The sequence below is a fragment of the Erithacus rubecula genome, assembly GCF_903797595.1.
Source record: "Erithacus rubecula genome assembly, chromosome: 10".
In the NCBI taxonomy this organism is placed as follows: domain Eukaryota; kingdom Metazoa; phylum Chordata; class Aves; order Passeriformes; family Muscicapidae; genus Erithacus; species Erithacus rubecula.
Genome location: NC_136662.1, coordinates 25,586,447 through 25,614,056, shown reverse-complemented (window position 1 = coordinate 25,614,056; position 27,610 = coordinate 25,586,447). Strand labels below are relative to the sequence as shown.

General features: G+C 41.4%; 1 protein-coding gene across 3 annotated transcripts in view; it reads left to right on the top strand.

The window, feature by feature from the left end:
- Positions 1–27,610, top strand: part of MTA1 (metastasis associated 1) — a 73,843-nt gene that overhangs the window by 42,990 nt on the left and 3,243 nt on the right. The window contains exons 12-19 of one of the 3 annotated variants that reach the window (XR_013775320.1): positions 4,774–4,889; positions 5,761–5,865; positions 7,485–7,674; positions 8,160–8,249; positions 10,118–10,270; positions 11,087–11,122; positions 21,325–21,356; positions 24,194–24,345. Coding sequence is in view for 2 of the 3 variants with exons in the window: in XM_079314154.1 (XP_079170280.1) it covers positions 4,774–4,889; positions 5,714–5,865; positions 7,485–7,674; positions 8,160–8,249; positions 10,118–10,270; positions 11,087–11,122; positions 21,325–21,356; positions 24,194–24,345 (921 nt within the window). In the remaining variant the exon portion in view is untranslated. Of the gene's footprint in view, positions 1–4,773; positions 4,890–5,713; positions 5,866–7,484; positions 7,675–8,159; positions 8,250–10,117; positions 10,271–11,086; positions 11,123–21,324; positions 21,357–24,193; positions 24,346–27,610 lie in introns of all 3 variants that reach the window. The other 2 variants (XM_079314154.1, XM_079314155.1) reach the window with 2 other exon arrangements.

Sequence of the window (27,610 nt, the reverse complement as noted above, 5' to 3'; positions counted from 1 at the left end):
ATCTTGTGACCTAGAAGATTGTATTCTTGGCTTAGGTGTAGGGATCTAAATATCAATGTTATTGATTTGTCCTTATCATGTTACTAAGCCCATTCCTGTTTCTAGGCTTGAGCCATAATGATCCACTTGTCACCTCAAAAATAAATTACTTGATGTAGGCTGTCACAGGACCTATGCAGAAGCCTATCAGCTGATTGACTGAAACCCATTTTATCAGTAACTGGTGTAAAATTGTTGGCAGTGAGACACTCTGGAGGATACCAGGCTCAATCAACTTAATCTTCTTTTTTCTCTGGCTGTCTTCCATTGATAGGACTCTTGTTTGTTTCTCTGATAGTAAATAGGAAAAGCTAGCAGTGAGAAGGAAAGATAGTAAGAAAAAGAATAGAAGCTGTTTTCAAATGTTGCTTACATGTTACATAATGAAAAATAACAGCTATAAGTAAAGCTTTAGAGCTGATATTTTTTAAATTTAGGCTGTGTCCCAAATTGCTTAATGCAGGTAACTGCAGCATGGAGGGTCATACAGGTAAATGATGTGAGGTTATCAAGTCCTACACCAACATCTTAGAAAAACACTTCTGACCAGACTGAGCAAACATTTCTGTACCCCTTCTAAGAATAAACCTGGTTTTGGGGCAGACATTTGTAGTTGACTGGACAGAACCTAATGTCTATAAATATGGCTTTGCAATGAAGCCCTTTGGCTAAAAAGCACTAATGTGTTTTCCTGGTGAAAGGAAAAAAGTATAAAACCAGTTAAACTCAGGAAATACTGCAAAACAAATGTTTCAGTTGTTTTCTGTAGCACTGTCTGTCAGTGGGAGTGGTGTTGAAGCAGCAACAGAAGTCTGGATGCACAAAGAGATTCCACATTCTCACACTCCCGTCCTCCAAAGTGAGTGCAGTGCTTGGAAAACCTTCCTGCAGGTGTAGTCTCAGACTTTCTCCTTCTAGTGTGTACCCAAACATAGTCTTCAGGTTGTTGTGGAAGTTGTACTCTGGTTTTACTGATCTTCCAGGCATCATATGTACCATCTTCTTTTTGATGAAGATCTGGTTGTGTAGCTTGTGCCTTTTGGGATTAGGACATCTGCAATTGTGAAGGCTGACACATTCAGTTTTGTGTGGCTTTTCTCTCATTTACTTTGATTTAAGTGGTACCAGAAGGGCTAAGAACAGAAAGAGAAGAATGAACTGCTCCACACAATTTCCAGTCTCCAAAATGTACTGGTGAAAAATGTAACTTTTAACTCTACATCTATATGTGTTAATGAATACATTCTATTTACAGTATTTTATCTGAGAATCTCAAAGCACTTTGACAAAAGCTGCAAACCCAGCCTCTCAAAGGCTGTGAAACAGGGAAACACTGTTCCCTTTTTGTGAATCCAGCAGGGAAACTGGAGGAATAGGTCAAAGCTTTGGATCACTACAAGGGGCAACTGCTTAACAAAGTGAAGATAATTCCTTTGTCTGTTTCTTGGTTGTCATCTGCTTGAGGAGCAAGAAAACCTGTTTTTCTTCCCCGTTCCATTGTGCAGAGGTCCATGGCAACATGGAAAGCTTGAAAAGTGTAATGCTGCTCTTCCTTCTGTAGCTGTGCTAGTTAAAATGGCAATCTCTAACATTTTGTTGGAGAAAGCTGCTCCTATTCAGAAATCATTGTTTAATGGTGTCATTAGGCCTGTTAGAAGTGGGTATTTACAGGAGGTTGCAGAGCTGTGAGGAAAGCTCACCTCCTGTTGCCTGGATCCAGACACTTCCGTTAGATGCTTAGAGGTAAATGGCACCAATGTGCCTTAAAAAGGGTTTTCAATTGTTTTTATTTCTCAGCTTTATTTCTTAATTGTTCTGTTGCATGCAGCACACGGGTTCTTCAATAACTGAAAACATTCACTGGATGGTGTTAAGTTTATCATTATTTCTAACAACAAAAAGTTTATCACTGTGCTGTGGGTCAGATGCAGTCTACTCTTCTGCTGAAGGGATCTCAGTCTCCTGTGGGCATCAGGATTATCTTCAGGTTGGGTTTTTTTGTGCAGGGTTTCAGTCCTTGTTGACAGGCTTCTCTCTGCATGTGCTTTATTGCCTTCATCTCTTCCCTTGAGACCTTTCTGAAGAATACAGCCCAGAAATCTGCACTTCATGGCCCTGTTCTGGCATAACTGACTGCTCCTTCACAACTTCAACCCCTTCAAGAGGTTTGAACCCCCATTCCTGATAGAAGAACTGGAAATGACAGTTTGCCACACCATCAGTATTCTCACTACCTTATTTGCATCTTTAGCTTCAGCTTCATTAATTGCTTAATGATTCATCCAGTTACTCATCCCATTCTCTTGTTAATAGCTATAGCAGGCTTTGGTGATATCAAACAGGTTTAATGAACATATCATGAACAATTAAGAGCTTTTTGCTTCTCATATGATGAAAACATCATCTGCCTGAATTTTATTGTTACTGCCATTGAGAAACTTGACCATAGCTGTGGAGCAGGACACACTCTGGTGCTTGCTGAAGTTTCATTAATTGCAGTGCTGCAGAATGCTGGAGTTTGCCACAACTAAAGTGTGTTAGTCCTTCTGATCACATGTTTTGGTGATCAGCTTTCACCAGTGCCTGCTTTCCACTATTGTTTAGATATAAGCTTGATAATGGAGTCAGGCTATCATCCTACTTTCTCATCCCAATTCTTTGGATGTGCTTTCTTGGCTTTTACTGATGGATCTCGGACTATTTTGCTATATTTTTTGAGCATAAATCCAAGGTGAAGAAGGAAAGCAACAGGCTTGATGTTGAAGCATAAGGCCATAGCTTTCTTTACTTCAGTCTTTCTCTGTGGAGCAGCACTGCTTGTAGCAGTGTGCATCTGTGAGGGCTGTTTGTTTTGCAGCACTGGGGCACTGTTTGCACATGGAGTTTGCTGGTGAATCATTGGCAGGAGTTCTTTTGCAGCAGGTTACTATAGTGATGTCCTGGAGCAGAGGAGCGTGAATGTTTCCTCTTTCAGCTGCCCCTTTGTCAGACATGCCTGCAGATCTCCTGCCATCTGTGGGGTCAGAACTAGGTGCCTTTTTGATAAGCATCCTGAAACTCTTCAATCTTTGCAGCTGGACAAATTTGTAAGCAGAAGGAGATGAAAACATATTCAGGCTTGTGAATTAATTTAAATGTGCTCATTGCACTATAAGAACAAACTACTTGGAGTGTTCCTGGCTCACTTGGCCTCCTGAATTTTCTCTGCTGCAGAAAGGCTCTGCATTTTACAGTGAGAATGCTGTCAGGGGTTTTTCCTGGACTAGACAAACACACTCTTGCCTCCTTATGCAACCTGTGTGTGGTTCCTGTAGTTCATTCACAGCTGAACCTCTTTTGTCACTGTCAAAATGGAGCTTTACTGAGCTCTCTATCTCAGGATTTGATTGGGTGTTTGCAGATAAGAAGGATGTTTGCTGGCTTCCAGGGCAGCATCAGCTTTCCAGTTGTCTTGGGAATTATGTCACTTGGAACTCCTTTGCTTTCAGGGGTCATTGCTGAGAACATGAAACCTGATGCTGGTGCCACATTAGAAAGAAATTAATTTGGCACTATTCCACAATGCTGTTTTTGTAGCACTAGCCTGAGTGAAACACAGCAAGTATTCTGAAATAACTGTGACTCCTGTGTTAGTGTGCAACAGATGTGTGAGAAAAGGGGGTTGCAGAAAGTCATTTTAAGATATTTCTGCTTCCAAATCCTGGGTTTATTAGTTGGAAATAAAAGTAATATGCCCATTTTCTCCAGTCTTCAGATAAGAGTATTCAGTAGGAGTGTAACCAGAGTTGCAGTTCAGGCTTATGTTCAGTAGCTGGCTCCACAGCCTGCCTGCCCTTTGTTGGTTCTACAGTGTGAACTCCTAACAGAACCCCAGAATCCTTGGCATGTCTGAAACTCCTCATGTGCTCTAGTGTGAAACTTGGTGTATGACTTCTTACCTTCCTCCATTCCCCACAAGTCCTGTCTCTGCAGTAGCAATGCTGTGCCCTCCTCCTTCCCTCCCATGCCAGAGACTTTTTGAAGGCCTCATTTTCCCCCTCAGACACTTCTTCCTCTGCAGAGATTTTGTGCTATTCCATACTGCTTTCCATGCCAAGGTTTTGTTGGCCTTCCATTCTCAGCTTTGCTTTAGCTCTTTGCTTTTCCTGAACCATCTTTGAAGAGGGTGCAGGGATGAGCTGAGGTGACCCAGCTGTTGTTGCATGTTGGGTGTACTTGTGGGAATTGTGGCCACGTGATGCAAACCCTTGCAGTGGGACAACATGGAAATATTTGTGACTGCAGCCTATATTCAGGTTATATTTCCCTGAATAAACCTGTTGTTGCTCTCTCTCTGCCTACTGCTCCTGCTTTAACCCCCAGCCTTTCTTTGGAGATGTAAATAAAATACCTCTTATGTTGAAGACTTGTGAGATGTGTTTTTACCTAGACTTATCTGTCTGGGATACTGAATAAGATACCTACCTGGCCTGGTTTGTTGTCTTTTAAAAGGTTTTGAAGTCTTGTAAGTGACATCCAACTATCATGATAGTTGTTTTCATGATCAATATTTTTAAAATATTATTGGAGACAGTGTGTTCATAAAAGTCAGATTGGTAATTACAGCTGGTTCTGGAAGGAATGTGCTGAATGTAATTTGAGTCTTCAGACGTTTTGTGCCATACCTTCAAAAGCCATATAAAAACTGGCATGCCTCCATTAACACTTGTCCTTCTTTTTGCTTTGTGTCTTCAGTAACAAGCCAAACCCCAACCAGATCAATGTAAATAATGTCAAACCAGGAGTGGTCAATGGTACAGGAGTCCAGGCACAGAACGCTGGAGCAGGACGGGCCTGTGAGAGCTGTTACAGTAAGTGCCAGAAGGGCAGCTGAGATGGAAATGTTCAGTAAAAGCTCATGTCTTGTGCTGGGGATGGGGGCAGAACTGGCTGTAGCATCATTTAAACAAAGGCGTTTTTAGTTGTTTTTGTTTAGTGTTTGTTTTGTTCTGTTTTTGAATTACTGTTGTTACATTTGTAAATAGAATTATGAAGTACTGAATGGGGAGTTAGTAAATGTTCTACATAATTGCAGGTAACCATTGAGTGAATATTTAAATCACCAATGTGTGAATATGACAATTTTTTTCATTGTTTTTTAGTAGATTTTAAAATATGTGACTACACAGTATTTGATCTGCTGCCTGATATGTTAATATACACTGACTTCTAATGATTGTGCTCCTTTATGGGGAGCCTTTAGAGATGCTGGAATGTCAGACTGTATGAGAAGTAAAGTCACAGACTGTACATTTTTCAGTTGTAAAATTAATGTATGGGAGGTTCCTGAAGACAATCTTTGCTGTTTCCCATGTTCTGCAGAAATTCTCATGCAAAAAAAGAACCTTTGGTTCCATTGGCAGGAAACCTTCCCATCCTAATAATTGTTTCTTTCTGTTCACATTTTGAAAGGGATGTAGTTTAATTAATATAATAAATTCTGGTGAAATCCCAAGTGTGTTTAACAGTGGTGATGACAGTAAAGCCATCATCAGTTTTTAAGGTCTGTTTGAGCTTTGCTCTGTGTGCTTGGTGGGGGTGGGATGTTTTCTTTTGTACTGCTTCTAAAGAGAATAAGATCTGAAAAGTGATCCTGTGTAAGGATATATATAATTTCCACCTTTGTTATCTCTAGCCACCCAGTCTTACCAGTGGTATTCTTGGGGTCCCCCTAACATGCAGTGTCGCCTCTGTGCATCCTGTTGGACCTACTGGAAGAAATACGGTGGCTTGAAAATGCCAACACGGTTAGATGGGGAGAGACCCGGACCAAACCGCAATAATTTGGTGGGTATCCAGCAGGCAGAGTGCCTGGCCAGCTGAGTGTCATGCTACCTAACTGCCTGCTCACTGTTCTTAAATATTTAACCACCCAAAGAATGCCTCCAGCCTTCATTGTTGTCCTTGGGTTTGCTATTTCATGGCAAGCAGAAGTTGGTGCATTAACCTCGGCTAAAAGTAATTTTGTTGCCAAGTACCGCCCTGAGAAAAAAGAACCAAAAAACAAACCCATAGTTTGTTTAGCAAACCAGCCTTCAAATGCATGAAATGACTTGGTGGAGATGGGAGAAACTGAAATGCCAGCCAGTGTTTCTGGTATTTGGTTTCCATGATTTTTGCTGTAGGGGGAACAGCACTGGTTTTTTCTCTCCAAAAGAATTAATTATTTCCTGAAAGTTATTTACTCTCCCAAGGCATATTCAGAATTAGATGTGCCTCAAATAGCTAGTGGCTTTTTAGAGAACCTTTATCTTGTTTTTCTACCTAATCCTATTTTTTTAAATAATCCTCCTTTTTTTGGATAGTTTGAGTAAGCATTGTATGAGCAGTTTCTGTTTCATTTTCCCTCTCTCATTCAAAAACCAAAATTCTCTGATTTTTTTTTTTTAATTTGGTGTAAATTTAATCTGGAAGCATTAGACATTAAGCTGACTGGAAAAGGTAACTGTATCACATGGATAGAAGGATAGCACACACTGAACGTTTCTCTCAGGGTAATTTCTTTCCTCTCTCCTGTTCTTTGCTGTCATTCCCTTCAATTTCTTTTGTTTAACCTTTATTCTTTCCAGGCTTCTCTTTGCCCTCTGAATCCTTCTAATTGCTGAGATAACTGCTTTATACCTCTTGTTTATGAATTCAAAGTACATAAATAGTCAGAGAAGGGAAAGCTTTGTTCTCCCCAAACTGAAATTTCTTCCTGTTTTCCAGCTATGGGTGGGTCTGAGGTAACAGATACTACTTGCATTATTCCATTGGTTGACTTAGTTGCTTTTCATAAAGAAGATAGCTGATAAATGTCTTCCAGTAGTATTCTTTATGATATGCAATGAGTATTTGACATCTGTGAGTACATTTGCTGAGTTGACAGTAAGAATTAAAACAAATTCTTGCAGCTTTGAGCCAAAATCATTCCTGCATGCCATACATTTGCTTTGGAAAGTGAGTTTGTGGTGTATATTTTTGTCATGCAGCTCTTCCTGATTTTCCTGTCCTTTTGAAAAATCCTTTGTTTTAAGGTGTTTACATTGTACATCCAGAGCAGCCCTAGGCACTCAAAACTGGAGAGACTTTCTGTTGAGTCTGTGAGCTCTAAATCATGTGATAGGTAACTTCTTCACATCTGGCTTTTGGATACCTACCTTGAAACTTGTCACAGCATAGATATAAATGCTTCCCTACCAAGTAACAAGGTTTACCTTCATTTTATCCTTTGAGATTTTTGGGGTAGAACTTGGGAAATGGGCAATAGCTGGGCTAAAAATATTTTTGTCTGTAATACTATTTTTGTTCTTATGCGAGAGAATCAGTGTTTGAAAGTGATTTTACATAACACTTTCTCTTCTTTAGAACCATACTTTCTAATAATTACTTCTTCAGAAACCATTTTTATTTTCCTTTCCCTTCAGAGTCCTCATGGTGTGCCAGTACGAAACAGTGGGAGTCCCAAGTTTGCTATGAAGACACGACAAGCTTTCTATCTGCACACAACAAAACTGACCAGAATTGCCAGACGTTTGTGTCGAGATATCCTGCGCCCTTGGCACGCTGCAAGACACCCCTACCTGCCTATCAACAGTGCAGCAATCAAAGCAGAATGTGAGTGTGCTGCAGCTGCACCTCCTTGCCAAGGAGAGCTTTGGGACTCCTATCCTGTAGAGGTTTGAATTGCAGTTGCAACAGTGCAGCAATCCAAGCAGAATGTGTGTGCTGCAGCTGCACCTCCTTGCCATGGAGTCCTTTAAGGCTCCTATCCTGTAAAGCCTGGAGTTGCAGCTTGCTGAGATGTTCTCTTGCACGTAGCTAGTGCTTTCACCAAATCCAGCTGTATTTGCAGAGCCTTCTAACTGATGGCAGGCTGGGCAAAACAACTGTGAAAGTTCATGAGTTGTTTGTTTTAAAACATTTGTATTTGCTGTCACATGGAGCATTCTCTGTGTTTGTGTCTTGTTGCCGGGATCTGCTTGCCACCTGTAAAATTCCTTTAAATGGCCAAGCTCTTTCAGGACACTGGAGTTATTCACTTGGTTTTGCTATAATAGCTGAATGTCTTCACCCTCTAATTATTTTTCTGTGTTTTACAGGCACAGCACGTTTACCTGAGGCATCAGAAAACCCATTGCTATTAAAGCAAGTGGTTCGAAAGCCTTTAGAAGCAGTGCTCCGGTATTTAGGTATTAAACAAACCAAACCATCACGTGCAAAACCCTCCAAACACGGGAAACACCCTCCTAGCTACTCTGCTGACCATTTGGGCTTTCCACTTGGGTCTGGATTTAAATGCTCATTCTGGATTTAAAACAAGCAAAAAACAAGGCACAAAAAAAACCCCACCCCACAAACAAAATGAAACAGGAAACCTGTCTTGTTAACTTGTCCTTTTTACTTTTCCTACTTCACTGACAGACACAGTGTCTCTGCAATTCACTTTGGGGTCATAAAGTATCAGAAACTTTTTGAAGTGAAGGTAGGGCTGTTTGCTGTGGCTTCTGATGTAGATGTATATGGGGACAAGTTGCCATCTGCTAGTGGAGGCACTAACATCATGTTTTGGGAACATTTGATTATTCATTTCTGTTTTTGGACTGTCTGGGTTAGTTTGTACACTTGGGTCTTCCAAGAAGCCTCTTGGATTTAGGACAGCATTGTGTCCCACAGCTTGTGAATCAGTTGATGGCTGTTCTGTGCTGAATCTACACAAGAGGATCAAACTTATATTTTTCACTTTCCTCTTGGGTTTTGGTGGGATTTTTTTTTTTTTTTTTTTTTTTTTAATTACAATTTTTTTGAGGACTTCTGTCTCATGAGCTGATCTGTGGGGCAGGGCTGAGTAGCTCCATGCAGAACTTTGGTGTAAGTTTGAGGTGCTGGAAGCATCCAGAGTGATGCTGTGTGACATGCCAGTGCTGACTCCAGACAAATGCCAAATCCTTTTCCTGGTGCTCCCAGTTGCCCTGCAGAAATCCCTCAGGTTGTTCTGGCAGCCAAATGTGAGTCTCTCCTCAGGGAAGTCTTGGACAGGGGCATTTTGAAGGCTTCCAGCTTAGCAAGGAAGTTGATTGCTTTTTTCTTTAGATAAGCAGCACTGAAGTTGATTGTAGGTTTCTCTGAACGTTTTTGTTGATGAAGTATTACAAGGCTGAGGGTGTATTAAATATTTACTGCTTCTCTGTTGGATGTTGTACTTCTGTTATGTACTAATAGGATTGAGAAACCTTTGGAAGTGCATAGTGCAACAAAAGACAGCAAATGAAGGGAGAAGTTTTCTGTTGGATAGAATCCTTATTTTAGTAATTGTACAGAAATTAGCAGTAGATTTTGGGTTTTCCTTGCACACTGTCAGGTCTCCACTGGATTGCTGAGCTGGGAGAAAAGAGTGATGGAAATGGAGGGAAGCTGATGGACTGGCAAGAAGGTTTTTTTGGTGCTGTTAGTGGGATTGAATTTGTGTTATTCTGCTGTTGGGCCTGTGAGAGAGACTCAGTTGAAATTTCCATTTGCTGTTTCTTGTAACTTTCTCAAAGTCTTTTCAGTTGAAGAGTGTGGGCTCGATCTCTGCCTTGGCCCAAAGCTTGAATTCAGATTTGTGTTCCTTATAGTGGCTCTGTGGCTCACTTTTTTGCCATTGGAGAAATTGTATTTTTTTATAAACATTTCTGGCAAACTGGCAAAGTTCTAATTTCCCCAGAGTTTAGGGATGTTGTGTGACCAACATAGCCAAAATTGGGTTTTATATACAAATTATTTATTTATTATTATTTATATACATATAAATATAAAGTACCCCTAAATTGTTGGAGAGCAGTTACAAAAATAGATACAAAGTGCTTTTGCTATCAAATCTTATTTTAGGCTAATACTATAATAATGATTTTAACATCTTTATATCAGTAACAATCTCAAGTCAAAGCTATTTACTGAGATAGCTTGTATATAAGAGGAGGTGTACTTGGTCACCTTGAAAGTTTGCAGATTGTTTTAAGGTTTATAATTACAGTACCTTTGCTAATAGAAAAAAATCTGCTTTGCTGTTTTCCACCAGAGTCTCATCCGTGTCCTCCAAAACCAGATCCTGCAAAGAGCTTGTCCAGTTCTCTCAACAATCTGACTCCTGCTAAGTTCACACCTGTCATTAACAATGGGTCCCCAACTATCCTGGGAAAAAGAAGTTATGAACAACACAATGGAATGGATGGTAAATATTTTCACACAAAATTTATGTTGTGTCTGTAGACTTTTTCTTCTGTCCTTTTGGTATACAATGAGATTATGTAAACTCATAGTCCTTTATATAAATTCAGAGTCTCTTATTCTTGAGGGAGGTTATTTTAAACTTTTGTAAAAGCTATCTGTCCCATTTCTCCTTTTGGGTGAGGCACATGATGCCTCACATGTACTGCCTGGGAGGTGCATGTACATCAAGTCACTGTGCTGGTGGAGCTCTGCCTGGCTTGGCCAACCTCACAAATGGGATAGTGAAGGAGAAACTTCCCCTCAGTTCTTAAATTAGTAGTGTGATGAATGCCCTGATAGAATTTTTGAGTGATGTTTCCCTTGTTGGCCCAGTTACTGACCACCTCTGTGCTTGGGCTTCACCTCCTCAAGAAGAGGCAAGGAAAGGTGTTTGAAGTGGGAGATAGAAACAGGATGTTCCTGGTGTGGACTCCAGGTGTCTGTTCTGAAGAATTGCTCTTGCTTGAGAGTGTCAGGGAAGAGAAAGTGCAGTCTCTATCTCAGATGAGGAGAAAAGGATCTGTTGGAATGGTCCTAACAGGAGTGAGAGCAGGGGAAAGGAACAGTTGGTGTAATGGTGACTCCAGCAGGGAGGGAGATCCAGACAGTCTTTCTCTTTTTTTACCTTTAATTTTAACTTTATATGTAGCTTATCTGAAATATAATGACAAACATTTGATATCTGACTGTGTTTTAAGATTAAGAACTTTTAAAACTGCTGCTGTTCAGGTTGCTGATGTGATGTTTTTCTCTTTTCTGTTCACTTGTGCTCTATCAGGCAACATGAAGAAGCGCCTGTTGATGCCTAGCAGGGGTAAGACCTTGAAGCTGCGCTCAGCTTATGCTAGGAGAGTGATTATTTTTTTAGTTTCATCTGCTGGCTTGTCTGTGCTTTGTGGCTAATGAGTCTGTGTGCACCTTCTGTGTTCATGTCTAAGTGTTCCTTGGGTAACCACTTCCACCCATGGTTTTGCTGCTCACCTTTCAGGCTTTTCTCACACAGGCAACAAGTTGTACAGCTGTACTGAAGATGTGAAGTTCTGTGTTCAGAACTGATTCCTAATTCCTCAAGTTGACAGAATAGTCTTCCAGCAGTTCTGTTGAAACTGCAGGAAGCTGTGATGGTTGGTTTGAAAATAGGTGTTGTTTCACTGTTTTGATTTTTAAGAAAGCAAAGTTTGACATGTCTCAAACTGCCTTGAATTCACTTGGACCAAAAGAAATAGAAGACAATATTTACATCAAGTCCCAAGTTCAACCCTCTGTATTTTCCAAGAGTGGACAGTCTCATGGTGAGAGACTGTCTGCACATTCTCTGCTGGCAGTAGAAAATTATTTTCAAAATTTCCTCTGGTTAAAAATTAATCTGTTCTGAGCACTGAAGAGATGTCAGAATCTTTCATTTGTGGTAATGCAGGAAGCACATATATGATGTCACTTCATCAAATTCAGTATAACAGACCAATTTTGAATATTTTGGAGAAGGACAACCACAAAATGTCCCTGTGAACAGGCAAACACAAAACATAAGCTTACATGTTGCCATGAGCTGGCCAGCACTGCATGCCCTGATGATAATCTTTGTGTTTCATGGCTGAGGCAGTGGGTGGCTGTTAACCATATTTACATGCATGGAAATGAGTGCATGTGGAGAACACAGCAGTGAGGACAGTGTTTGTTCTACTGTCTTGCTCTCTTTGGGAATTTATTCCTTGATACCCCATTGCTGAGTTTTTATGTGCTTTGTAACTTGTATTCTTCCCAAAGGAAGAATACCAAAACCCCACTGCACTGCTCAGTTTGGCTTCCTCAGAAGTTTAATCCAGTAATGAGGGATGTAGGTGCAGAGTAGCTCACTGGGTTTCCACAGCTCCTGGTGACTACCTGCTGATGGGCACAGCTGCTGCTCCCTGCTGAATGTCCTCCTCAGCAGATGATCTTGGGAAGCTCAGAGATGTTGTGGCCCCAAGGAGGGAAGTGGAAGAACAGATCCTTTCCTCTGGAGGGCTCACTCTGCGTAGAGCACTGGACTTTATAACTCAACATGATTTTCTGGACATGAAAGATGCCTGCTTTAGTGTTCCATTGAGTTACAACTGTTGCTGGAGCTGTCTGCAAGATGATTTTGGAAAAGTACCTGTTCCTCAGAGTTTGTGTTTGTCTGAAGCAGGTGTGTGTAGCTGTGCAGGGTCTGGATCTTCCTGAGCACCTGCTGCTCTACCTGTTGGGTCTGTTCTCAGCCAGCCACTGAAATACTTGCTGGAGTACCTGTTCCTGTAACTGCTGGGTGGCAGAGTCCAGTTCACTCCCAGAATCTGTTTACCTGCTGGGGTAGTGAGTGTTAACTGGATATTCTTGTGAGCAGTTCAGCTTAAACCTGTTGGTTGAGATTTGTTTGTGAATGGGAAATGTTTGCCATGCTGCAGTTTTGCATCTGTAATATTTCCTGAGCCTGGGTTGCTGGAAGCTTTGCCAGGACAGGGAGGGAAAGGAGCCACCTGCAAGGAAACAACATTTAAAGAACTTTGATTGAGATCTGCTGGGCACAGGGAAGCAGATAGTGGAATTTGGTGGATCTCTTCCTGTCCTGGTGCCAGTTTGTGTGTTGGTGCCACTCTGCCCAGGTTCCCAGTTGCCTTGCTCGTCAACTGGTAAACCTTACTGGCTGTGGGCATGGGTACAGCTGGTCTCCTTTGCCATGAAGGGATTGGGATTCTTTCTGCCACTGAGGATTCTCCTTGGTTTTGGGTGGAGTCACCAGGTTTAGTAATCTGGGGGGCTGGTGGCAGGAAGGGCACAAGTTGAAACTGCTGTGAAGAGGAGGTGAATGGCAGTGAGAGTGATGAAGCCTCGTGGCTAGAATTTAGGAGCCAGTGAATGAGTATAAAAGGATTGAAATAAACCCATCTATCTAGAGTAACTGATTTTTGGATTATAGCTGACGTAAAATAGTAGAAAAAGATTAGTGAGAGTAACCCTGAATTGTTCTAACTGGTCAGATTCTGCATTTACATAGATACTATGGCAAATTGGGGATGTTCCTTTATTATTTTCATGTTTCTCATCTCTCTTGACATACTGGTTTAGGTCACTGTAAGGGAATGTACTTCAAAAGAAAAGATGTTAAGATGTCTGCACAGAGGGGCTAAAAAGATTAATTCTTTCTGCACAAATTTAGGTGCAGGAAGACACTTTGTCCACCTGTGTTTAACTGGTGGCATGGGATGATTTTGTAAGACTTTCCTTAAGGCAAGATTGTAAAGCAGAATATAATCAAGAGGTTTATTTGCAGGAAAGAGCCAGGTAGCAGCTTGTGTCTTTGTATAGTGTAAAGCATTAAGGTACATGCTCATACAGGGCAATTGCTGAACTTCAAAGAGTAATTCACATTTTTCCTTTGGAATTCTGTTTATTTGTTTATTTTTTTCCTCTTGCTTCTGTAGGTCCAGCTAAGTATTTTTGACTTGTCTTTTTCTGACTCTTCTCTGCTTAAGCCTTGAGACCTTTTCAAACTCTGAATATGATTTATCTGGCCAGGCATTTTGAGTTTTGATTAGTGCCTGAATTCCAAGAAAGGAAAATAGTCTTAATCTCATGTTCTCTCTGCCTCCACTTTATTTTACAAGAAGATTGTAGTTCTCTTTTCTATTTTGTTTTCCTCCTCTTTAAATCATGTTGGAGGCATCATTAGGCATACAGTACACTTCCTAGCTTCCCTTCAACATTAATTTAGCATGGACAAATTGCTGCAGAATCCTATTTTTGGAACATGAAAAGTACATGGAGTCTCATAAGTTGTCAAATAGAGTGAGATGTTAAAAAAAATTAGTAGTTTATTGCTTTTTCATCAATTTTCTGGATCTCAACTGACAGTCTTTGCCATGAAACTTGCTCTAGAGAGAAAGAGAGGGAGGATGTTTTGTGTGCAGGAACCTGTTTACTTGCTTCCTTACAGCCATGCAGAGTAGGATCTATGTGATACTTGGCCATGCAAATCCCTGCTGGGGGAAGGGAGGGAGCTTTGTTAAATTTTTATTTTTCTCCCCTCTCTTTTACACCATGCTGGCTTTTCATCTAATCAAGTTTTGTTTTTCAGGCTCATCACATGCACTCCTAAAATTGGCAGAAAGAGGGAGAACATGAATGAGTAGCTGCAATAAAGGGAAGGCTTTTCCCAGCAACAAACTTGCATTGATAACATGGTAGTGGGTCGAATGCTGAAAATTGGAGAGGGTTTATAGAAAAGCCATGAGAACAGTGAAGGGACTGGAAAGCACACTGTATAATGGAAAATGCTTTTATCAAAGTGGAAGTTGTAGATGTTTGTCTCTGCTGACAGGAGCAGCAGAAGTGTAATAATAGAGGCTTTTAGTCTAGCTGGGAGTGGGATAACGAGCTGCAGTAGCCAGAAGGTGCAGCAGGGAACTTTGGCTGGAGACAAGCTGCAGATTTTTGAGCAAGGTTAATTAACTGTTGAATACCTTGCCTCTGCTGCTGGGGATTTCTAAACCCAACTGGAATGTCAGTGTAATTTAACGTGTTCTGGTTCATTGTTTCTCACATCCTTCTTGGGAAACGTGAATGAGCCAGAAGTGGAAGCTTTCATCAGCCATGGCCTTAGTTCAGTTACCAAGAGATGAGCATGGCAGTGGAAGTACTGCTCTGAGCAAAACCAGCTGTCAAGGTGGAAAGATAGGGAAGTTCTCTAACATCAGCTGAGTATGGGACCAAAAGTATCTCAGCATTTTATATATGCATGCACACATGCACGTATATATATACTTTTTGTATCTTAGATTTGCAGAAAATGTGGACTAGTGTATGCATAAGTTGCATTGCAATTCTGCCTTTATTACCAGTGACCCCAGCCATCTTTCTAAACTGAGCCAATGGAAATCTTGCCCATCCAGGAATTACTGTAAAGGGCAGGGAGTGTTGGTTCTTTCACAAATGGTGAGGTGCTGGGGAAAAGGCTGGCTTTAGCTCTTGGAATCCAGACCCCAGTAATGCTGACTAGTGACAAGAGGGCAAATGTTTAGTGCCAGCTGCAGCACAGCTGGGAACAATGTCAGGTTGCTTAAGATTATTTGCCAAAAGTACTGATTATTTTTGAAAATTTCACGTGGGATTTTGTATTCAGATGCTAAGTGAAACAATTTTCACTTGTCTTCAGCTTAGCCTTGAAACTATGATTAGGTTCTTTTGGTGTTGTAAAGAAAGATCTGAAAATAAAATCAGCAGATGGGCATCATGCTCTGTGAATCAGCTAGTGAAAACTATTTCATTTAGGAGTGGTGGCATGGAGTAAGATGCAAATGTTGGTTGAGAGGAAAATGGTACAGAGCAGGTATAATTAATGTGAGAGGAAATTGATATATAACAGAGCCAGGGCAGAATTACAGGTGCCCTGGACAGTACAAAGCCTGAATTTGTAATTGAGTGGAATGTGTGATGCATATCATTTATATATATATACATACACACACATTTATATATATATATATATATATATATATATATATATATATATGTATATGTTGTATAATACTCCTGATGCTAAGAACAGTGAAAAATTCAGTGCTTTCTAGTTTAGATAGCTTGGACCAGCAAATCCTAAAGCAGTGAGGTGCATAGTTTTGTCTCCTCTTTTTTTAACCACTTGGTGTGTTACAGCCAGGCAGAATCCACCATGATGCTCTTTTTGGAATATGAAGGGACAGCATTGGCTGACTCAACCCCAAACCAGAAAGCAGCTCTCCCTTCTCAATGTGCTTATCCAAGGAGAGCTGCTGGCTCTCTGCAGTTGGGTGTCACTGCTCAGAAAGCATTAGCAGGGTTCTTGAAGTGCTTGTAACAGGAGGCACAGCCCTGCATGAGCAGACACATCATGAGGGAGGGGCTGTGCTTACAGCAAGTGAGTGTGACCTGCTGGACCAAGGATTTTAGGAAGTGCTGCCCAAATCCAGTGAGGTTGATATGCAGGGCTTGGTGGAAGGAGCTGGGCACAGACCTGTACTTAACTCATCCAAAATTAAAGCTGCTCTTTGCAGAAATCTCTCATTTGGAGTTACTGTGCGTTTAATGTTGTCTTTGGTTTTATCTGTCCAGCAGAGAACTGTGATCCCTTCTGTGTTTCATTACAGCCAAACCAGTCTCTGTATCTCTTTGTTGCATGGGGCTGAGCTACTGTATTCTGAACTACATGAATCTTTCCCTTTTTTTAAACCTTTAACCTTAAATATTTTCTTTCCTTTTCCTTTGCCAATCTTGGTAGGAACTTACTTAGGTAAGTAAATTGCAATTTTAACATTGTTTTTATGTACAACAGAATTTTAAGAACATGTTAGTCTAGATGGTGTTTGGCACAATTTATGCTCTGTTCTGCTTGTTGCACTTACATTTCTGAAAGTTTGTAGCCTCTGGTTGTTAGAAGGTGGTGAAACACTCCTGGTAGTTATAAGAGAGGCAGTGGTACTAAAGTGTTCTTGCAAGCTGGCAAAAAGTGTATGTGTCAACACACTGAGACTGCCTCCAGTGAACCAGTAACTTGGCAGTGAAATCCTTGTTCATCAATCCTCATTCATGCATGAGTTTTTATGGTTTTTTTTTTTTTAGCTTTCTCACAAATGTACTGTTGATGTTTTTGTTACTGCTGGGAAGGGTGGAATCCCAGGAGGAGGATTACTTTTGGAACAGGAAAATGCAGATAAAGAGTATATGGATTTTAGAAAGCAATAGTGAAGGGACTGCTTGTAAAAGAGTGCCTGAAGTTCTCTGCATTTGTTGTGATTGAAGATGCTTTTCTGAGTCTTAGTGCATATTACATGTTCTACATGATGATACTTGTGGTTAAACAAAGTAAAAACCAAATGCCATCTATGTCTGCTTGATGAAGGACACATTTTTTTTGTGTGTGATGGATATGCAGAAGATTGGAGTTAGTAACTTTAAGTAAACACAAATTTACCCACTCTCAGTTGTGTCCAGGCTGGAAGCTGGGCTACTCCTCCTCCTTGGTACAAGGGTCAGTGCTGTGCAGATTTGTGTCAGACTGTGAAATGGGCTGTAAATACACAGCAGCAGTGTGTATGTTCAGGTGTGGAAAAGCACTGAGTGGTTTCTGACCATGCAGAAAGTTCTCCATGCTTCAGCAGCTTCTTGAAGCTTGCTCTAGTGACTTCATGGGAATATCCCTGTGCTCCAGGCTGTGCTGGCCTCACTGCTGAGGGTTTAGGCTCTCCTGCTGCTCCACATGGCAGTTGTGTGTTGTGTGGTGCTGGCAGAATGTGAGAGTGGGAGTAGTTTTGGAATTCTGCCATCAAGATGCTGAGTTGCAGGGATGGGACTGGAGCAGCAAAGAGCTTGTCTAGAGTCAGGCACCCAGTGGGACCAGATGTGCTGGTTTGCTTTCACTGGGAAATTAGATTCTCCCTTTCTCTGTGTTTTTAGGTGCCAGCTATCCCCTCCTCCCACAGTGTGCTCTTGGGGAGGTGCTGTAGTTGCTGCTGGAAGTTTAGGCATTCTCTCATTCAGTTTAATTTTTAACAAATCCAGAAGCATGAGATTCAAGTGATGTGAGGTTGTTGGAAAAGGAGCAGCTTGTTTGACTGAGAGGTGGTTTCCCCATCCTTAAAAGATAACACAAAGCTGCAAAGTAGCAGCAGTAATAGATGTATATTTGTGGTAGTCCTTCCCCACCTGTATTTCTTTGGGACAAAGCATATTCACCTGCAGCTTTGGTACTTCAGGAGTGAGGGGATCATTGGGGCATAGTAACCTGCTTGGACTGGTTTTCAGCCAAAATCTGATTGTGCTTAGCTTGAGGACAATTCTGAGAGCTCCTTGGCACTGAGCTGTGGGAGCAGACATGCCCTGAGGGTGCCAGTTAAGCTCTGTGCAGTGATCAGCTGCTTTATTGCCATTTCAGTAAGGTGTACAATCAGTGTAGCAAAGGACATTTATGATTCTCTGCAGCTATCCCTTCAATTGACTTTGTCTTCATTTTATCCTCTGGAGCTTCCTCTTTATTTCAGTGTATAGAGGAGACTGGTGGGAGGAATTGCATGGCAAGAGATTTTCTGCAGCTTTGGGTTCTTTTTAATGCTATGGGGGGAAAAAAAACCAACCAAACCTTAACATTTAATCTGGAGTTTTCAGAGTATATTTCAATTTATTTAGCTGCAGAGGAATTGATGACTTGCTTAGATTTGTCACTGTATACCTTTACACTTTGTGGTTTTCAGGGTTTGGTCAATCCTGAAAACACTTCCTTTTGTTTTTGTGTCTTTTGGAGGAGGTCAGTGTTGATGCTGATGTGGAGCTTTGTAAATTCAAGCAGTTGGACCTTAGATATCAAAAAGAATAATCACATGAATATGTCTTCTCTAGACATTCCTCCATAAAATATAGTCAGGCTTTCTTCTGGAGAGGAGCTGCCAGAACTGTTGTATTTTGCTCCTGATTTAAATACTTATGCTATCTTATTTTTTTAACTGCTTGTGGATGCATGGGGAGACATCTCTCAAATCTTCATCTGTGAGAGTGGAGCAAGCAGGTGTGGTGAGTTCTCTGCCTGTGCCACCACTCATCCACAGACAAAAGATTGGTTTTGTTTTTAGAGGTGCCTGTCTTACAGGCTTCCTTTCTCACACAGAAGGCACCAAAATCTTTTGGGTGAAAATCCATTGTTTCCAGTGCAGATGTATCCTGTTGAGTTGCCAGCTGTTCCACAATGGGTTACAGATGTGCTGTCTCTGCCTCTCTTTGGTGACAATTGTGCATAGAAGTTGCTCATTTAATAGCAGTGCTTTGGCTGCATAGGCTCTTATATTTTTTTAAATTGCAGACTGAATAAGGTCATTTTAGTGCCTGTTTTCATTCTTTCAGACATCAGTTACTGAAGTGTGACTAAAGTGCAAATTCATGGATTAATTCACCAATAATAATATGCTAATTGATACTTATTGCTGTGAAAGGAAGGGTATAAATTGCATTGAACCTGTAGCTTTCTTTTGTATCCTATTTTACTGAAACAAAAGGCTGTCATGGGCAGCTTTATCCTGGAAATGGCAGTTTGGGAGGAAGGTGTGTCCCTGTTGTTAGCACTGCTTCTGTGCTGCTTTAGGGCTCTGAAGCTTTGGGGCTCAGAGCAAGCAGCAGTTCTGCTCAGCCTTTGCTCAGTTTGCATCCCTCAACTTCATGGAATATTCTGGTTCAATTCTGGTGCTTGGAAATAGCACTGTTTACTGTCTGTTGTGCATCCAGCAATAGTCATGGCAGCAGCAGCCACATGTCAGGACAGTCTTTTCTGGCATCAGGGGATGTTCTTACTACAAGAAAAGAACTGATCTGGAGTGTGGTTAAAAGAAAATATGTGGCTTCAATCCAGAAACTAGTGTCAGTTGATTTACATCTCAGAGTTTCTGTGAATGGAGAAAACATAATCCTTCAGTTCTGGAAGGGGGAAGGAAGTAACAAGTGCTGGAGCTTAGCTCTGAAGCTGACAGATTCTGGTTGCATCCTGCTGGCTGTGCTGTTTCCCGTGGAGCCCTTTGTCCATCCATCCCAAGCAGCTGCTCACAGCTGTGTTGTGGATGCTCCCATGTAAAAACAAATGAATATCTGGCACCTGCACTGCCTTTGTCAACATCCAAAGGTTGTTACTGGCCTTACTCAGTGCCTGGTACATCTGTCCTGCAGATTTGATAGAAATCTTTCTGGCAGCTATGTCTTCATCTCTGTGGATACTTGGGCACAAAAATGCAGAAAGGACTGGAACCATGTGTCTTCCCATTTGAAATAGCTAACAGCATAACATCTACACAGGGTGGAAAATGCACTTGATACAAACTGATGATTCTAATGTGATACATTGTGATACTCAGTGCTTAGAAAATGTCCCCTGTTCTGCCTTCCTCACTCCTGACACTTTATTGTGCCCTGTGTTTCCTGTCACACTCAATGCAAGAACAGGGTGTTTGGTTTTACCAGTGAGAACCTCCAGGAACCTGCTGGAATACAGACCATGAGCTGGATTCTTTAAAAAGTTTTTCATCCCAACTAACTCACTAACCATAGGAAGGCTCCAAGATCCTATGGATGTGAAAGCAGAGTTCATACTGAGACCTTTTGCAGAGAGCAGGTGCATTTGCTGATGCCTATCCTGTAGTACCTGTTGGATTTGATGCACTGACATTTTGGTTTTCAGCCAGGAGGGGCTCAGGAAGTTGGTTTGGTGCACAGATGCTAATGAAATGTTTTCTGGGAGACCAAAACAAGCAGCTGTGTTGGTTCTCCCAGGCCATTCTGTGCCAGGCCTCACAGCAAAATGCCTTTATCTCAAATCCCTGAGTCCTGCAGGGTGCTGTATGTGCACAGTGCAGTTGAGGGCAGAGTGAGGGGGTACCTGATAGCACAGCAAAGTGCCTGATGGCTGGTGCTGTGTGTGGCTGGCAAAGGGCTCTGTGGTAGCTGCAGTGGCTGTGCTCTGTGCCTGAGGAGGTGTTTACTCATGGCAGGCTCAGCAGATACACTCTGTTTGCTAACAGCTTGTAGCTGACGTCTGAGCTGAGGAGCTCCCAGGGGGGCCCATGGAGGATAAGAAAGATTCTGTTTGTTACTGTCTTGACAGTGAATAATGCCTTCCACTTTCTCCTTCTTGACGTCAGTAAATTCCTGAGACTGAAAGAATGTCAGATTTGCCCCCAGATGCATGGCAGAGCTGGGATGTGAAACAGGAGGTGTGCTAATAGTGGCAGTGGGAAGCAAGGTCTGAGTAAATGAAGAGACTGGGTGAATGGAACATGTTTGTGACCTGGGGCCTCTTCAAACCGTGTTGTCAAGGAAGCTTTTCTCAGTCACCTTCCCAGGAGGGCAGAAGTCAGCTCAGTAGGCAACTCTAGGCTTAGCAAAACAACACAGTTGTAATCATAGCTGCGTGTGTTTTGATTTTTGTACTTTTTTCTGTCTTGGAAAAGCAATGGTCTTACCAGCTCTATTCTCTTTCCTGTTTGTTAGGTCTGCCTAACCACGGACAAACCAGACAAATGGTAAGAGAATGTTCATTTAACCAAAACAGGGAAAAGAAGAATTATTAACCCACACTAGATAGAACACCCCATTAAACCGTAGTGCTGCACTTCCACCTTTGCTGTTTGGAGCTGGTCATACTTACCAATTCACTGAAAAAGAAAAATAAATTATTTTGGGGTATCTGACTCATCATAGTGGTTAAATCCAATTTAAACCTCAGATCTATCTATCTTGATATCTATAAACAAGATCCTGTTTTGAATTGAGCATTTTGTTTCTGCTCATGCACAAACTGAGTGGCTGCTTACAGCAAAGTTCTGGGATGTGTTTCTAGGTGGAATGTGTTGCCCTGAAGGAGAAAGGTCTAAATGATGGAAGGGTTTGTTTGGAAACGGTTTCTTTTTTTTATTTTTTTATTTTTTTAGCAAGTTGGTGTGCAAGTTACCTGCTGAGAATGCTTGTATTTTACATTCCTTTTTTTTTTTTTTTTTTTTTTTTTTTAAAGTAAAAATGATTTGTAGCCTTTCATCTATTGTGCTGAGTTTAATCAAAGGACAGAAGCAAATAGCCAGTCTGATGGATGTATCTCTGGCAGAGAGAATTGTCAAGGGTGCCAGTGCAAAGGCTGTGCATCCCTTTTTCCTCTTGCACATGGATGCACATGACTTATGGGAAACAACTTCAACCATACATTTCCCACTCCCCCCGCCCCCCCCAAAAAAAAAAAGATCTGATGTTGCTCAAGTGGAGCTTGAGCTGAAGAGCTGCATAGCATTAGTGCCAGCAGGGTCCCTGTGACACAGGGACCAGCAGTGGGTGTGGCTGATGGTCACTGCACAGTGATCACAAGAATTCTTGAGCCTGGCAGTGTTTGGCAAGTGTGCAGTGGCCTGGGGGATGCCAGAGCTTGGGCTGGGTGTGCCAGGCTGCTTGGAACAGCTGAGCATTCCTTTGGTTTGTTGCTCTGTCCTAAGCAGGAAATCGTATTTCTCCTCAAATTCAGCTTCATTCCTTGTCACTGAAGAGACTGGCTACTTGTTTGTGTCTGCTGAATAAACCAGCTCAGAGCAGTGGGGGAGATCTCTGACTTCATACTTTTTAGGTGTTTTAGGGTGAAACTCCCAGAACTGCCTTGATTTCTAGTTGCCCGATCAAGCGTGAATGAAAAATTAAAGGTCCTCGTTTCAGAATGTATCATTTGAAATAGATTTCACATGTAGGTAGAGAAAAGGCAACTAGGAAGCACAGGGATGCCCTTTCTAGGTATTTCCAAGAACTTTTTCTGGAGTTCTTCTCCTGTGTATCTTGCATATGTGGAGAAAATATGCTTTGTAACCTTAATGAAGGGATTTTCTTGGAGAAACCTGGAGGGGGTGAAAAAAAAAAAAGCCATCAGAAAAGCTTTAATTTGAAACTTTTTGCTTAACAAATGTCAAATCTAAAAGCAATTGTTGAAGTATTTCAGTGGTCTGCTGTGGTGCTTAAGCTGTCTTGTACAACATGGAGCTGGGCAACTAAGAAATTAAATTGTTATTGCACTTGTATGCAACAGTCCTAAAGAGCTTAGGGTTTTAAAAGGTGGGGGTTTGCTTGTTTAGCTCTAAAGCCCTGATGTTCTACAGGAAGCAGATCTTGCTAGAGCAGTTGATTAAGGCTGGTCAAAAAATAAGTTATCACTTTTTGTTTTCTGCACAGACACAAAATGAGAGATGCAGGGCTTTGTTGAGTTTTTTTTCCCCTTGGTTTTAGACTGAATTCTTCACTTTCTAAGTCAAGGTGTTAAAATTCAGTTGAGCTATTGCAATGACCTGACACTTAAGGATCTGAAGACCCCATGTCCCCACCATTCCTTTCAAGGTGGATCTCCCAGGGCAGACATCTCTCAGTTTCCCATTCCGTGGGCAGAAGGGGAAACCTTGCTGCATCTGGGGAGATGCTCTGACCTTAGACAACAGCCTGTGAAAATACCAGACTTGAATTTATATCTGGGTGTTTTCTGACCAGCTTTAATTTATGCCTATCAAATTTTGTGGGCCTTCATTTTGCATCTTTCCCAGCTGTTCAGTGTTACTGATTTCAGTGGGATTTGTCAATGTGCTGATCAGCAGGAAGAGGGGCAGCAGAACTGGACTTCAGTGATCAAGGACAGCTGCATTTGAGAAGCTTAACACTTTGCTCCCTTTCATCTGCACCTCTCTTAATAACAGCTTACATTTTTCCAGCTGAGTGTAAGGGGGTTACTGTGAGTCTGGAAAATGCTGCCTGTGTTGTTATGGGAAATCTGTGGTGTTCAATACTAAAAGGGTTCTATCATGAAAGCTGCTAAGCTTTGTAATACTAGATTTGATTTTCAACAACATATTTAATTCTGTACTATCCTCATTAAATATTAACCTCCCTAGAACAAAAAGGATATGGGTAAGTTTGGTACTGCAAAATAACTGTAAATTCTGATTTTTGTATTTGATTTGCTCTGTAGCTAGATTTCCTTCCCTGAAATCAATAGAGCTGCTGTAGATTTATGGTAGTAGCTGAAATCTGAGTCTGATGCTCAGTCTCATGAACTTGATGTCATCTTTCAGACACAAGCCACGAATTATTTGTAATAATTCCCATTTATTATTTGTCCTGTCGCTGAAGTATTGCTGTCCTATTGCATATTGAGGGTGCCTGACTTGTACTGCTTGTGAACAATTGCTTATGTGTGACTTCTGTCTTCAGTCCTGGGCCAGTGGGGGAGGTATTTACCTTAAACTCTCAGCAAGCCATACAAAAACTTGAATTCTCTTTCCCTTTGAGTGCACAGCCCATTTTGTTGCAGTCCATAACTGTGCTGTTTTATGTATCACGTTAGGGACCAAGCCGAAACTTGCTGCTCAATGGGAAATCATACCCAACAAAAGTCCGATTAATTCGTGGTGGATCCATGCCTCCAGTGAAAAGGAGGAGGATGAACTGGATTGATGCACCAGATGATGTTTTCTACATGGCCACTGAAGAAACCAGGTAGGAGCTGTGGTCTCTCAGAGGGTTTTAAGGGGATATCTTTCAGTGTTTGGGGGCTGCAGGTGGTGGTGTGGTTAGAGAGGGATCTCACCAGCAGCTCTGATGCTGCAGACTGAATGCAGAGACCACAGCCACTGCTGAGGTGGGTAAAGGTGGGAGATAATCATACCCTTACATTCCAGAGAAAGCAGATTCTTCTTCCTGAGCAGTTGCTGTAGGAGGTGGGTGCTAGGAGAAGGAAGGCTGAGGTGGGAATTCAGCTGGTTCAGACCCACCCTGCCCTTGGAGGTCCCATCACAGCAGGACAGGATGTCCCTCCTGGCTCAGGGGTGACACTGAGGGGCAGAGCCTCCTCTACACAGAGTTCTGCACAGCCTCTTGCATGCTGAACTCTCTTGCATTAGCCTTGTCATGGTTTTGACTCACTAATTTGAAATTTTCTTGGTGTGAGATATATAGGATTAGCAGGAAGGTAAAACAGGTTTAACTTTAAATGGTACAAAGAGAAACTTTATTACTAGAAACTATAAGAAAAAAAAAATCTCAGAATAAAACTTTAGATTACTTTTCCTCCATGCACTTCTTTTTTTTTTCCCACTGAAAACATACAGAAAACAACTCAGTCAGTTTACCATCTCTAAAATAGTCTTTTACCAATTCACTTGGAAGAGGAGACTTTTTTTGTCCTTACATGTGTTTCACAAAAACACATCAACTTTCTCATTAATGTAACAATGTGTCAGTCTTAAAAATCTGACACTGATTAGTCCTTGTCAGATACAAAAAAACCTGCCCAGGTCTTGACAGGTAAAAATTTCAGGAAATCTTTACAAACCACCACAATCCCTCAAGAAATCTCCATGTGTGTCTGAAACCTATGAGAGACAGAGGGCTTCTATTGTTTTTAAATTTTTTTTTTCTTTTTGTTAGGGTTGGGATTAAAAGCACAAGAGGTTGTATTTTGGTTTTAGATGTTTGTGTTTGGATTTAGATGTTTATTAATTTTTATGTTACAGTGAGTACTACAGCACTACTAGTTAACAAGTTAAAAATGGTAAAATGATATTGTGGTGGGGTTTTTTTGTTAGAAGATTTTTTAAACTTAAACTGTCCAATTTAGAACTAATACTTAAATTATTTTTACTTTTGGTTTAACAACTTAATCTAACACACAGTGTAGCATTTTTTTTTAAATTAAACAAGATTGTACTTAGACTTGTGGAGAAGAAAAAAACTTCAGTTTTAAAACTTTTTTTTTACTTTTTACTTATTACTATATTTTAAAACCCCAAATTCTAATTTTTTCACTATATGATATTATACACTTCTGTTTAAATTACACACTAGTGATTTTAGTTTTATTACTTAATTTTGAAAGTCTTTTTTAGGGCCTCAGGTTAAAAGCAGTGCTCTTTTGAGGGTCAGTGCTCGACAGCACAGAAAGCTCAAAACTTTTAGTATTCAGGATTCCAGTGAGTTTCCATGGGCTGAGTTGACTCATTTTTCAGTGGTTTATATTTGCTACCAACGAGATTTAACCCTGCAGTGTCCATCTTCCTCCTTTGGTGGTACTGCTTCTGTTAGTCCTAGTCCTTCTTGTTGGTCTGCCCACAGGATAAAAATAGTAGAAGAAACTTTCCTTGTGTGAGTTTCGCTTCAAACTGTTTGCAAACTGCTGACAGAGTGGTAGAAGCTGTGACCTGATCCCTAAGGCAAAATTCCCAGTACTGGTATTCCTAGGATGGGAGTGTTGCTCCTGGGTGTGGTAAGAAGGTAGAGAAATTGGTTTGTGTGGTTTCCTCCCAAGAACTCGATGCCTCCCTGCTGGGTGACTTTGAGGAAGGTCAGAGCAAAGCTGCAGCCCTGCTTTGCAGCCCTCTGGGACAGCAGAAGTGCTGTCTGGCTTCTGTCTTGGTCTGACTTATCAACACTTGCACTATCAGTGCCCCAGCAGCAGAGAAGCACTTACCTTTCCCTCCACTTGAAGAGATGGACCTGGGAATTCTGGATGTCTGAACCCTTCAAGTGACTGAGGAGGTTGAGAGCTTTAGTGCTTTGTCTCTTCTGGTACTACTAAATTTGGCTCTGCTCTGAGTCTTCATTTGTCCAGCTCAAAGGTCATAGTCAAGAGTCCTGGCATCTCCAGACTTCTCCTTAACCTGCAAAGCATTTCAAGTGTCAAGGAATTATTCTGTGGGCCTAGTATCAAAGATGGGCTTTGAATAGGTGATACTAGTAACATTCAAGGTACTAATCTGTTGGATAATCAGTTTTCAGTGCAGGAAAACCTTGTTGGAACTCAGAAGAAACATGAAGTTAATTTCCCAGTCAGACTTGTTTCTATGGACACCTTTAATACAACTGCATTTCACACCAGCTCATATCTTTGTCATGTCTTTCCCTTCTCCTTTTTGTGCCTGCAAGATGCTGTGAAAGAAAGCTGTGGAATTCCATATATAATTGAAAATAAGATGAGAGGAGGATTTCATTTTCAGGGGGAGCAGTTTTCTTACTGCTGCTCTCACTTTGATAAAGAAGGTACTGGGATCCTGTTGCAGCTCTCAGATTCACATGCCATTGTGGACTCAGGGTATACAGTCCTAATGCCCTCCTTAGATGCTTGTTCCATAATCCTGCATCTAGAGAGCTCTTCTTGACATCTTCACCATCCAAGGCACAAGAAATACAGCAGGTGCATGGTGGCAGCACAAGGTCCTGCCCTTTGACCTGGACAGAACTGTACCAGTATTCACCCAGTGTGGTGTTGGTTTTGGCAGCAATTTATTGTAGGCACAGAATCTTCTGCTCATTCAGAACCACTGACTGAGGCAGGAAGGATCAGTCCCACAGCAACCAGCACAGCTCTAATGAAAATCACAGTTCGCTGATAGACATCAGCTCTGAGATCTTATCACTTCTATTTAAAAATAGAGAGGGAAAGAAAAGAAAAAAACCCACCCAGGCTTCTTTGTCTGACAGTCATGCTGCTTAGCTGAGTGGTGAAAGGAGGTTTTTGGCAGGCTGTGAAGAGCAGGGCAGCCTGAGCCGTGGAGCATTGTCAGCGGCACGGGTTTTCTGTCGGACATTTCACCTCTAACTTTTCCCTGAACCATCTGCTGCATTCCAGTGTCAGGAATGTAAGACTTGTTTGTGAGCCCTGAAACAATTTGAGCTTTGTGTTGGCTCTGTAGCAATCAATCTAGCTGCAATATCTGCATATCATCCTCCAGCTGAGGGTCAGGCTGTGTTTTCAGTCACAGCAAGT